Genomic DNA, 14,360 nt, shown 5'->3' with positions numbered 1-14,360 from the left:
TCCTACCTTAATTCCGATTGGCTGATAGAATTCTATCAGCCAATCGGAATTGAAGGGACGCCATGTTGGATAACGTCACTTAAAGGAACTTTCATTCGTGGGGAGTCGTCGGATGAAGAGGATGCTCCACGTCGGTTGTCTTGAAGATGGACCCGCTTCGTGCTGGAAGGATGAAGATAGAAGATGCCGTCTGGATGAAGACTTCTGCCCGTCTGGAGGTCCACTTCGCCCGGCTTCGTTGAGGAGTTCGGCCCGGTTGGGTGAAGACTTCTCAAGGTAGGGTGATCTTCAAGGGGTTAGTGTTAGGTTTTATTAAGGGGGATTAGGTGGGTTTTAGAGTAGGGTTGGGTGTGTGGGTGGTGGGTTTTAATGTTGGGGGGTATTGTACTTTTTTTTACAGGCAAAAGAGCTGATTACTTTGGGGCAATGCCCCACAAAATGCCCTTTTAAGGGCTATTTGTAATTTAGTATATGGTAGGGCGTTTTATTATTTTGGGGGGCTTTTTATTTTATTAGGGGGATTAGATTAGGTGTAATTAGTTTAAAAAACTTGTAATTATTTTATTATTTTCTGTACACCACCCACACACCCAACCCTACTCTAAAACCCACCTAATCCCCCTTAATAAAACCTAACACTAACCCCTTGAAGATCACCCTACCTTGAGAAGTCTTCACCCAACCGGGCCGAACTCCTCAATGAAGCTGTGTGAAGTGGTCCTCCAGATGGGCAGAAGTCTTCATCCAGACGGCATCTTCTATCTTCATCCTTCCGGCATGAAGCGGGTCCATCTTCAAGACAACCGACGCGGAGCATCCTCTTCATCCGACGACTCCTGACGAATGAAGGTTCCTTTAAGTGACGTTATCCAACATGGCGTCCCTTCAATTCCGATTGGCTGATAGAATTCTATCAGCCAATCAGAATTAAGGTAGGAAAAATCCTATTGGCTGATGCAATCAGCCAATAGGATTGAACTTCAATTCTATTGGCTGATCCAATGATCCAATAGAATGGATCAGCCAATAGGATTGAAGTTTAATCCTATTGGCTGATTGCATATGCCAATAGGATTTTTCCTACCTTAATTCCAATTGGCTGAGAGAATTCTATTAGCCAATCGGAATTGAAGGGACGCCATCTTGGAGTCGTTGGATGAAGAGGATGCTCTGCGTCGGTTGTCTTGAAGATGGATCCGCTCATCGCCGGAAGGATGAAGATAGAAGATACTGTCTGGATGAAGACTTCTGCCCGTCTGGAGGACCTCTTCTTCCCGGCTTGGATGAAGACTTCTGCCCATCTGGAGGACCACTTCGCCCGGCTTCGTTGAGGACTTCGGCCCGGTAAACTTCTGCCCGTCTGGAGGACCTCTTCTTCTCGGCTTGGATGAAGACTTCTGCCCGTCTGGAGGACCACTTCGCCCGGGTGGGTTTTAGAGTAGGGTTGGGTGTGTGGGTGGTGGGTTTTAATGTTGGGGGGGTATTGTACTTTTTTTTACAGGCAAAAGAGCTGATTACTTTGGGGCAATGCCCCACAAAAGGCCCTTTTAAGGGCTATTTGTAATTTAGTATAGGGTAGGGCTTTTTATTATTTTGGGGGGCTTTTTTATTTTATTAGGGGGATTAGATTAGGTGTAATTAGTTTAAAAAACTTGTAATTTTTTAATTATTTTCTGTAATTTAGTTTTTTTTCCGTACTTTAGATAATTGTATTAAATTGTATTTAATTGTAGTTAATTTAGGGAATTTATTTAATTATAGTGTAGTGTTAGGTGTAATTGTGTAATGTTATGTGTTGTATGTCAGAACAAGTGATGGAGAAGTTCTGGTACCTAGTATCCTCTATTGTAGGACCACTCAGCCTCACACCAAACCTTGGATTCACACAGATCTAACTTATAGGAATCCTGTTATGCTCATCGAACTGAGGGTCACTACTGTAGGGTACAGAGTGAAAACGGAGCTGTCACGCAACCAGATAATTATGATAGATAGGTATCAACAGATAAACATGATAGAAAGGTATCAACAGATAAATAAGATAGATATTCCTCCAAGGTAGAATATATATGTATAGCACAAGAGTCACACAAGCACAGCAAGCAGATAAAATATTTACAGCAATCACACACACTCTCACACGCAAGGCAGAGATTACAACTCCCAGTGCAATTTGTATAGCACACTAAATTAGCAGAGGTTTGAAATGAGTGTGAGTAAAGACAATGTAATTGTACTAAAGCACAAGCCACAATATGTGTTAGTTGAGGCAGAATAACAGAACCATGTCCTGAAATTGTTGTAGTATGAATTACTATAGGTATAGGCAGCAGCTGAGGTGTTAAAGACAGGTTGAAATGGTTATGCTGGGATATGCAGGTAATTGATGAGATGGCAAACCATAGTATAATAAGCAATGAGTATGGCTGACAAGGTAACGTAACAGTTGAGGATATCAGAACAGTCACTTAGGTAGCAGTATTCAGATAGCAAGCGTAACAGTGTCATGCAGTTATCCGGCAGAAGTAAGTTAAGTATACAGACCAAATCTTTGAAGTAATGCAGGGACAGCGTGTCAGTAGTTGCTGGTGAGTTTGTTACCCATGAAGGAGAGAGAGCGCGGTACACGCGCTGCGAGAATGCTGAGATGCCGGGTGTGACGTCACACACACCCGGAGTAGTGCAAGGAAGGAACTTTGGCTGAATCTTTGGTTCCGGTAAAGCTGCAGTTAGCTGTTGGAGGAAAACTGGCACAGAGGAGCTGAGGACAGCAGTACTCATCAGAAATTAAGAAGCTCAGGTAGATAATCCCACTTAGACAGAAGGATATGGCTAGGTTTCTTCGGCAGGAGTCACTTGAACAACTGAATCAAATTACCAAGCAGGGAGTAGAGAGAGGAGGGGCCTTAAGTAGTGTAAAGTAGGTTGAGATTTAAAGTGACAGCACTTGATATGCTAAAATCCCTGACAGAACACCCCCCTCAAGGAGCCGCTCAGCGGATTAAGGGCCTGGACGGTGGGGATTCCTCCGATGGAATAAAGACAGGAGACGTGGAGCCGTGACATTTGTAGCAGGCTCCCAAGAATCCTCCTCAGGACCATATCCCTTCAAACTGACCAGATATTGGAGGTGGTTTCGAAAGTATCATGAATCCTGGATGGACTCAATCTCATACTCCATCTCATCTGCCACATGAGTTTGAGACGCACCCGTTGTGGGTGTAGCCCTAATAGAACCATAGGGTTTTAGAAGTGAGACATGAAACGTTGGATGTATTCTCATGGAAGAAGGCAGCAAGAGCATGACTGCATTAACATTAACAACCTTCTTAATCTCAAAAGGACCCAAATAAAGAGAAGCAAGTTTCTTGGATGGTACTTGTAATCTTAAATTCTTAGTGCTCAACCAAACCTTGTCGCCCACCATATATTAAGGAGGTTTGGAACGTCGTAGATCATAATGACGTTTTTGTGCAGCTTGAGCATCTTGTAGTATTTGTTTTACACTGGCAAAGCCTTTGGACAGAGTGTTGACCTTGTCATTAACTATAGGTATGAGTGAGTTATTAGAACTTTGAATGTCATAAGAAGGATGGAACCCGTAGTTAAGAAAAAATGGAGTCATCTTAGTGGAGGAGTTAAGCATGTTATTATGAGCAAATTCTGCAGTAGACAGGAGTGAATGCCAATTGTCTTGTTCTAGGGAACAATAACAACGGAGATACTGCTCCAGAGCTTGATTTGTTCTCTCAGTCTGCCCGTTGGTTTGGGGGTGAAAGGCAGTACTTAGCTTCCTAGAGATGTTGAGAAATTGACAAAGATGATTCCAAAACCTGGAGGTAAACTGTGATCCTCTGTCTGTAGTAATGGAATTCGGTAAACCATGTAGTTTGACAACATGATCTATAAAGAGGTTAGCTGTTTCAGAAGCTGTGGGTAGACCTCTATGCGGCAAGAAATGGGCCATTTTAGAGAATAGATCAACCACTACTAGTATAGTGTTAAAATTTGCAGAAGGTGGAAGATCAACAATATAGTCCATGGCAATGTCCACCCATGGCCTTTCAGGTATGGGGAGAGATAGAAGATATCCATAAGGACGTTTATGTTGATGTTTTTTAGTGGTGCAAAGTAAACAAGTCTGAATATATTGACTGACTGTATCAGTCATTTTGGGCCACCAATAATTCCTTGAAAGAATATGAAGAGTCCTATGTACCCCAGGATGACCTGCTAACGTTGAATCATGGGCTGCTGCCAATACCTGATTTCTAAGAGCCAATGGGACATAAAGTTGGTTATCATGATAGTACAACTCATCAGAGTGTTTTTCTAAGTTGAGGTGTCTTATTAAAGAATCCTCCTTCTGCTGAAGCTTTAGTGTTTTTAAGAAGTCATTTGTTAAGCAGATAATCCTATCCGCAGGTATCACAGCGCCAGGGGTCAGATGATCTTGTGGTTTAGGAGGTATACGGCAGAGGGTATCAGCCTTGAAATTCTTTGAGCCTGGACGATAAGTGATCACGTAATCGAAACGTGAAAAGAAAAGGCTCCAACGGACTTGGCGTGAAGTCAAGGTCTTATTTGTCTTCAAGTACTCCAAGTTACGATGGTCGGTGTAGATAGTAATCGGGTATTTTGTACCTTCTAAAATATGCCTCCAGAACTCCAATGCGGATTTGATGGCAAGCAATTCTTTATCTCCAATGCCATAGTTAATTTCAGCTGAACTCATGACACGAGAATAAAATGAAACTGGGTGTAAAGGCTCTTTTTGGGAGACCCTCTGGGACAGAACGGCCCCAATTGCATATTCAGAAGCATCAACCTCAAGCGTATAATGACAACTGGGATCTGGGAATTGCAGTATAGGGGCTGAAGTAAATCTGTTCTTAAGGGTAGTAAAAGAATCTTCAGCTTTTCTATCCCATGAAAACTTGATAAGTTTTCTAGTTAGACTGGTTAGAGGTCTGACAATATGTGAAAAATCTTTAATGAATTTTCTATAAAAATTCGCAAATCCAAGGAATCTCTGGACATCTTTTTTACAACTGGGTACAGGCCATCTAAGTATGGCTTCTACTTTACTGGTTTCCATGGTAATCCCAGTGGGGGAGATAGAATAACCCAAAAAAGGATATGGTGTTGGTGTTACATATACACTTCTCTAACTTGGCGTAGAGATAATGATGCCTTAATCGAGATAGGACTTGTTTTACGTGTGATAGGTGGTTTTCATAAGAATCAGAATATACAAGAATGTCATCTAAATAGATAACTATACAGACATCCAATAGGTCATGGAACAAGTCATTTATAAAGCACTGGAAAGTGGCCGGGGCGTTACATAGCCCAAACGGCATCACCGTATATTCGTAGAGTCCGTAATGTGTACGGAAAGCCGTTAACCATTCATCCCCTGCTCTCATCCTGATCAAATTGTAAGCGCCTCTAAGATCAAGCTTGGTATAGATGGTGGCACCTTGCAAGCGTTCAATTAGTTCAGGAATGAGAGGCAAGGGGTATCTGTTTTTCTTAGTACATTTGTTCAGTTGTCTATAATCTATAATGGGGCGTAAACTGCCATCCATGTTTTTCACAAAAAACATGGCAGCGCCCGCTGAAGAAGTAGATAGTCGTATGAACCCTTTTTTCAGATTTTCATCTAAATATTCCTTAAGGTGAGCCAATTCTGGCTGAGATAAAGGATATATGTGACCAAATGGAATGGAACAATTAGGAATAATATCTATAGGGCAATCATAACTTCTATGTGGCGGAAGAGTGGCTGCCTAAGCTTTATCAAAAACATCTGAATATTCCCTATAACAATCAGGTAGTGTGTCTACAGTTACATGACAAAGTGTATGAGAGTCAGTACAAGATTGCTTACAAAACTGAGAAACAAAAACTACTGTCGCTTCTGTCCAGGAGATAGTGGGATTATGTTTAGACAACCACTGAATACCAAGTATCATAGGATAAACAGAACTTGGCAGGACATCAAAAGACATTAGTTCTCTATGCCCAGAAGCTGAGGTAACAGTAAGTGGAACGGTGTGGTGTAAAATAGGACCTGAACTAAAGAAGGAACCGTCAACCAAACGGATGGCTAGTGCAACACTCTTCTTTATTAATGGTATTTTGTGCTTAACAACAAAAACTAAATCTATGAAATTCCCAGATGCTCCAGTCAACTACGGCCTGTACGTCTGTCTTCTGGTGATCCTACTGTAATGAAAGAGGGATTGATAAATGGGGTGAGCTATTGTCAACCAGATTCACTGTGTGACTATTACTTGATCTCTTACCCTTCTTCTGACGAAGGAGAGATGGGCAATCCCTCACACCATGATCCTTTTCAGCACAATACAGACACAAATTCAGCAGTTTGCGCCTAGCTTTCTCTTCGGCCTTAAGTGGCCCTCTGATCACTGCAACATCCATGGGTTCGTCGACGTTCCTAGTAGAATGGGAAGGAAGATTGTAATGATACGGGGTGTATTTCTTAGACGTGTTGTCTGCTGTGGACTTCTCAAACTTTCGTTCCCTGAGTCTTAGGTCAATACCAACACACAAAGTCATTAGAGCCTCGACGTCATCTGGAATTATACCTCTGGCAAGTTCGTCTTTTAAGGAATCACTCAGACCCAAGCAAAATTGATTTTTCAAAGCCGGATTGTTCCACAAGGTGTCGGGAGCCCACCTTTTGAAGTCCGTTATGTATTCTTCTACCATCCTTTTCCCTTGGCGTAGAGATCTTAAAGCAGTCTCAGCAGTATTCTGCTTGTTATGATCCTCATACAAGAGGGACATTGCGGTAAAAAAGGAATCAAGAGAATTTAGTATGGGGTCATCAGTTTCGTAGAAGGCATTAGCCCATGATCTAGCCTCTCCACGTAAGAAGGAAATCACAGTCAAAACACGTATTCTATCAGTAGGATAAGACTTTGGTTTCAAAGTAAACATGAGAGTGCAGGAATTTCTAAAGTCTCTAAACATTGACCTATCCCCAGAGAATTTCTCAGGGGGGCTTACCACAGGCTCAGGTGTGGTCTCTGGTGTAGAAGGTTTATTTGCCAAATGCTGATTGATAAATTTCCTAATGTTATCATTCTCAATTTGTATCTCCCTTAAGCCCTGTAGCATATTGTCCATACTTTGGGCTAGAGAACCCACTCTGTTAGAAAGTTCACTTAGCTCCATGATAGAGGATAGAGGTACTATAGGAGGCTTGGTAATATGTAATGTTATGTGTTGTATGTCAGAACAAGTGATGGAGAAGTTCTGGTACCTAGTATCCTCTATTGTAGGACCACTCAGCCTCACACCAAACCTTGGATTCACACAGATCTAACTTATAGGAATCCTGTTATGCTCATCGAACTGAGGGTCACTACTGTAGGGTACAGAGTGAAAACGGAGCTGTCACACAACCAGATAATTATGATAGATAGGTATCAACAGATAAATATGATAGAAAGGTATCAACAGATAAATAAGATAGATATTCCTCCAAGGTAGAATATATATGTATAGCACAAGAGTCACACAAGCACAGCAAGCAGTTAAAATATTTACAGTAATCACACACACTCTCACACGCAAACTGCCTAAATGTAGCGTTGAAGGCAGAGATTACAACCCCCAGTGCAATTTGTAGAGCACACTAAATTAGCAGAGGTTTGAAATGAGTGTGAGTAAAGACAATGTTATTGTACTAAAGCACAAGCCACAATATGTGTTAGTTGAGGCAGAATAACAGAACCATTTCCTGAAATTGTTGTAGTATGAATTACTGTAGGTATAGGCAGCAGCTGAGGTGTTAAAGACAGGTTGAAATGGTTATGCTGGGATATGCAGGTAATTGATGAGATGGCAAACCATAGTATAATAAGCAATGAGTATGGCTGACAAGGTAACTTAACAGGTGAGGATATCAGAACAGTCACTTAGGTAGCGGTATTCAGATAGCAAGCGTAACAGTGTCATGCAGTTATCTGGCAGAAGTAAGTTAAGTATACAGACTAAATCTTTGAAGTAATGCAGGGACAGTGTGTCAGTAGTTGCTGGTGAGTTTGTTACCCATGAAGGAGAGAGAGAGTGCGGTACACGCGCTGCGAGAATGCTGAGATGCCGGGTGTGACGTCACACACACCCGGAGTAGTGCAAGGAAGGAACTTTGGCTGAATCTTTGGTTCCGGTAAAGCTGCAGTTAGCTGTTGGAGGAAAACTGGCACAGAGGAGCTGAGGACAGCAGTACTCAGCAGAAATTAAGAAGCTCAGGTAGATAATCCCACTTAGACAGAAGGATAGGGCTAGGTTTCTTCGGCAGGAGTCACTTGAACAACTGTATCAAATTACCAAGCAGGGAGTAGAGAGAGGAGGGGCCTTAAGTAGTGTAAAGTAGGTTGAGATTTAAAGTGACAGCACTTGATATGCTAAAATCCCTGACAAATTGTAACTTAGGTTAGGTTTTATTTTACAGGTACTTTTGTATTTATTTTAGCTAGGTAACTAAAAGTTACATTGTAGCTATCTCAGGGTTTATTTTTATTTTACAGGCAAGTTTGTATTTATTTTAACTAGATAACTATTGTACCTAGTTAAAATAAATACAAACTTGCCTGTAAAATAAAAATAAACCCTGAGATAGCTACAATGTAACTATTAGTTATATTGTAGCTATTTTAGGGTTTATTTTATAGGTAAGTATTTAGGTTTAAATAGGAATATATTTAAGTTAGGGGGGTGTTAGGGTTAGACTTAGATTTAGGGGTTAATACATTTGATTAGGGGTTAATAAATGTAGGTAGGTGTCGGCGATGTTAGGGATGGCAGATTAGGGGTTAATAAAATTTAACTAGTGTTTGCGATGCGGGAGTGCGGCGATTTAGGGGTTAATATATTTATTATAGTGGTGGCGATGTCCGGTTTGGCAGATTAGGGGTTAAAAAATTTATTTTAGTGTTTGCGATGTGGGGGGCCTCGGTTTAGGGGTTAATAGGTAGTTTATGGGTGTTAGTGTACTTTTTTAGCACTTTAGTTAAGAGTTTTATGCTACGGCGTTAGCCCATAAAACTCTTAACTACTGACTTTTAAATGCGGTACCAGGCTTGACAGGAGAGGGTCTACCGCTCACTTTTTGGAAGACTTGTAATACCGGCGTTAGGCAAATCCCATTGAAAAAAAGAGGATACGCAATTGACGTAAGGTTATTTGAGGTATTTTCGAGTCTGGCCAAAAAAGTGAGCGGTACACCTGTACTTGCAAGACTCGTAATACCAGCGGGCATTAAAAAGCAGCGTTTGGACCTCTCAACGCTGCTTTTTAAGGCTAACGCAAGACTCGTAATCTAGCCGAATTTGTTTTATGGACCCCTGGCCCACCATATAACTACCACACTGAATTTACAATCTGAAATTGCACAAATAAATAAAAAAACATTTACTAAGTAAGTCCTACTAACTCTGCAAATGAAAGTGATCTGCCGACTGGCACACACTGTACAAACTGAAGTGCCCCTGACAGGAGTCACCCTATTCACCCCCTGATGGTGGCCCTGCTTTTAGAATATTGTTCTTATCATTGATAAATTTGTCGACACAATTTAGGGATATTAACTCCACTATGCTAAATTGGGCATAGTAATATATAACAATACAATAGGTGTGGAGTGTATTTAAAAAAAAGAAGTTAAAATTAATATCTTTATTGATAACCATATAAATCTCTTAAGAAGAGAAGAAAAGATTTAGGTGCAAACCCTTTGTACTGTCAGAGAAAGAGGGTCACATTCCTTCATACCCTCCTGCCAAATCGCGACTCAGACATATACAAAGGAATTACATTTTTAGAAAAAGATTAAAAAGTGGCCAGGGGTTTATGCTGTAAGTTATATATCTGTGAGGGGATACTCTGTTGTTTTAGTATTGATGATTGGCAAGTCTAGTTAATTACTTCTAGATGCTCTTGCTCCTAAGACTCAACTGTACAGAGAAAACCCTTTCAAACAGTCATTCTCACTCTCAAGTAGTTAGCGTGTTATCAAGTGTTACACTGTATCTAATACACATGCATACAACTTCATTACATAGGCTCACACAGTGACTGCAACTAAGTTTCAGTTAGTTAATTATATGGGCCGATATATTTCAAGTCCCATTCAATAGTTTCCAGCATTGTTTTTAGTTAAATATCGTAATATGTATTGCTCTTGGATTCTCAGTATCAATTTCGGATCACATAGTAATTTAGGGAAGGATTCAGTGCTGATATTTTTCAAGCACCACACAAACCTTTACAGGCGCTCAATATCACAAAGCGACAAGAAGTTATTAAAGTTAATGCTTTAATGTATTAGCGTTAGCATAAAATGTATTTATCGTATGACTTAGACTTAACAATCATTGGTGATTCAGTGTCTCTAATATCAACAGAGGACCAATATCTTTCATGCCCCCTATAGAGAATTTCCTGGTCAATTCTAAGTATGTTGTCTAACCATAAGTCCTGCCAGACTAAACATGATCTTTAAACCGCTAAGTAATAGTATAAATGAGAGGTAGAAAGTGCCAATATTTTTCAGGTTCACATTTTAACTTTGGCTATAAGCCCCACCCACCTACACGTTTCGTCACAATTTCTTGCAAAACTGATGCAATATAGTGCTCCAGAAATGGGCCAGCTCCTAATCATACATTCCTGCTTTTCAACAAAAGATACCAAGAGAATGAAAAAAAGATAATAATAGAAGTAAATTAGAAGGTTATGTAACATAGAATGCTCTATATGAATCATGAAATAAAATTTTGGGGTTTCATATCCCTTTAATCATTTAGAACAATGTACAATAGTATTTATTTCTGTTCCTTTAGGTCAGTACACGTGCGAAGCTAACGGAACCTGGGAAGACAGCAGCAATGGAGCTAACACCCTTCCGCACTGTGTGCCTGGTAATGTGATGTTATTAAACAAACTAACAAGTACATAGTGCACATAATATACTAATTAGTGATACCAATGACAGCACCAAATGAAACAGACTTATTTTATTAACTCTTCTTTCCCTCTATACCTGGCACCTTCATTTTTTATCCTCTGCAGCATTTTGTCACATTCCCTGTCACAAAGAATCCACACACACATACTTACACACACTTACACATGCATACACACACACTTACACATGCATACATACACACACTTACACATGCATACATACACACACACATGCATACATACACACGCATACACACACTTACACATGCATACACACACACATACATACACACACTTACACATGCATACACACACTTAGACACACATACATACACACACACATACATACACACGCATACATACTCACACTTACACATGCATGCATACACACACACTTACACACGCATATACACACACACTTACACACGCATACATACACACACTTACACATGCATATACACACGCATACATACACACACTTACACGTGCATACACACACACTTACACGCGCATACACACACACTTACGCATACATACATACACACACTTACACATGCATACATACACACACACATGCATACATACACACTTACACACGCATACACACACTTACACATGCATACACACACACATACATACACACACTTACACATGCATACACACACACTTAGACACACATACATACACACACACATACATACACACGCATACATACAGACACTTACACATGCATGCATACACACACACTTACACACGCATACATACACACACTTACACATGCATATACACACGCATACATACACACACTTACACGCGCATACACACACACTTACACGCGCATACACACACACACTTACGCATACATACATACACACACACGCATACACACACACCTGCCTACACACACACACTTACACACGCATACACACACAAACGCGTATACACACACTTACACGTGCATACGCATACACACACTTACACATGCACACACACACGCATACACACACTTACACATGCATATACACACATGCGCATACTTACACATGCTTACACACACACACTTACACATGCATACACACACAAACGCGCATACACACATGTGCATACACACACATGCATACACACACAAACGCGCATACACACACACTTACACATGCATACACACACACTTACACAGGCATACAAACACACATACACACACGCTTACACATGCATACACACACGCTTACACATGCATACACACACACATGCATACACACACACACACTTACACATGCATACACACACAAACGTGCATATACACACACAGCTACACGTGCATGCACACACACACAGGCATACACACACGCTTACACATACACACACACTTACACATACACAAACATGCATACACACACTTACAAATACACACACTTAAACATGCATACACACATGCATACATACACTTACACAAGCATACATACACTTACACACGCATACACACACATGCATGCACACACTTACACACGCATACACACTTACAAGTGCATGCACACACACATGCATGTGCACACACACTTACACATGCATACACACACTTACACATGCATACACACACTTACACACGCATACACACACTTACAAATGCATACATACACTTACACATGAATAAACACACGTAAACATGCATAGACACACATGTATGCACACACATGCATGCATACACACACATACTCACACATGCCTGCACACTTACACACACACATACATGCACACACTTACACACACATGCATGCACACACAATCATGCACACAATTACACACACACACATGTATACACACACAAATACACACCCACATGCAGACACAAACACACATGCAGGCGCACACACACACATGCTCTATTTATGTGCGATATATAGATTGACAGACAGATACACAAAGATACTGAGTTGCTGTCAAGATCAGATTGGTAAATACAGTAGATTGCAAATGCACTCAAGTTGCCATAGCATCATCACAAAAAGCACGTGGTTATCAAAAATAAAAACACACTTTATTTCCACCTTTTAAACATGATGAATAACCGTGCAAAAGAGTCTCTAAGAGATGCAGCTAACACATTTTGCTCCCTCTTGATGATCTGCCCTATATGGAGCGAAAGGCAATATTTTATTTTCTATTAAGTTACATCATTTTAAATCTTTTTCTAGATTGTGGAATTAGAACATCAGAAGCAAGGTCCCGCATTTTTGGAGGAAAGGCTGCTAAACTTGGTGAATTCCCATGGCAAGTGTACATTCTCAAAGGAGACCAAGCAGGGGGAGGGGCATTACTGAATGACCAATGGATCATCACAGCGGCCCACGTAGTTGATGGTGCAGAGAAACCCTCAGATATAGTTATAAAAATGGGGTTATTGGGTATTTTTGATCGTAACTATATTACAGGATTCCCTGATGTAATTATTAAGCATGAGGCATTTAACAGTACAAATTTTGACAATGATATTGCCCTGATTAAGCTAAAAAATAAAGTAGAACTCAGTCAAAACATATTGGCGATCTGCCTTCCAACAACAGAAGAAAGATTCCGCATCTCGCATGAAGAAGACGCTAATAATATAGGTCTTGTATCTGGCTGGGGACTGACGCACAGAGGAACCAGTGCACGCAGATTACAATACGTAGCACTTGATGTTATTTCCCACAGCATATGCAAATTAAAATATGACAGATTAAAAGCCTTAGTAACCGACAACATGTTATGTGCCGGCAATGAGGCAGGCGGGAAGGATTCTTGTGAGGGGGACAGTGGAGGGGCTTTAGTGTTCTTAGATTCACAAAGCAAGAAATGGTTTATTGGAGGTATAGTGTCATGGGGGGCAGAGTGTGGTGTTGTCGGCCAATATGGAGTTTATACAAAAGTCAGTAACTTTATTGACTGGATACAAAACATGTTTCAAAAACACTAAACTTTTTCAGCATTATTCTTCACAACATCATAACTTGTGTTTATATTTTAAAAATTTGTGAGCTATTTGCTTAAGATTAAAAACACTGAATGTATTTAATTACAAAAACAGAACACTATTATATTTTAATATTTTATTATTGATATTAAAATAAAAAAGTTTCCCAATAATTTGTTATTTTTTTTTTATTGTTTAATTGTAAAATGTCAGCATTTAGAACTGACTAGTGAAAAAGTCTGAGAAACTTGCAGATTGGTCTGTAAAATGTATTTGTTAAATAATACATTGATTTAAAAATAATAAAATGAAAGTTGTCTGTTATTATTTTCAGCCAGAAGTTTTTGTCATTGTTAACACATTGGCTAACAGAAACAAATGCTACATAATGCATGGTAAACTTTTCTGG

The 14,360-nt window shown here is 40.1% G+C and overlaps 1 protein-coding gene across 1 annotated transcript in view; it reads left to right on the top strand.

Annotated features, from left to right (window-relative positions):
- The window catches only part of MASP2 (MBL associated serine protease 2), a 390,238-nt gene extending 376,150 nt beyond the window's left edge, over positions 1-14,088 (top strand). The window contains exons 10-11 of the mRNA XM_053691441.1: positions 10,878-10,955; positions 13,194-14,088. Of these exons, the coding sequence (XP_053547416.1) occupies positions 10,878-10,955; positions 13,194-13,954 (839 nt within the window). The 3' untranslated portion in view covers positions 13,955-14,088. The remainder of the gene's footprint in view (positions 1-10,877; positions 10,956-13,193) is intronic.
- Positions 14,089-14,360: the final 272 nt, after the last annotated feature.

Source organism: Bombina bombina, chromosome 8 (assembly GCF_027579735.1).
Source record: "Bombina bombina isolate aBomBom1 chromosome 8, aBomBom1.pri, whole genome shotgun sequence".
Classification (NCBI taxonomy): domain Eukaryota; kingdom Metazoa; phylum Chordata; class Amphibia; order Anura; family Bombinatoridae; genus Bombina; species Bombina bombina.
This window is presented reverse-complemented; position numbering and strand designations above follow the sequence as displayed.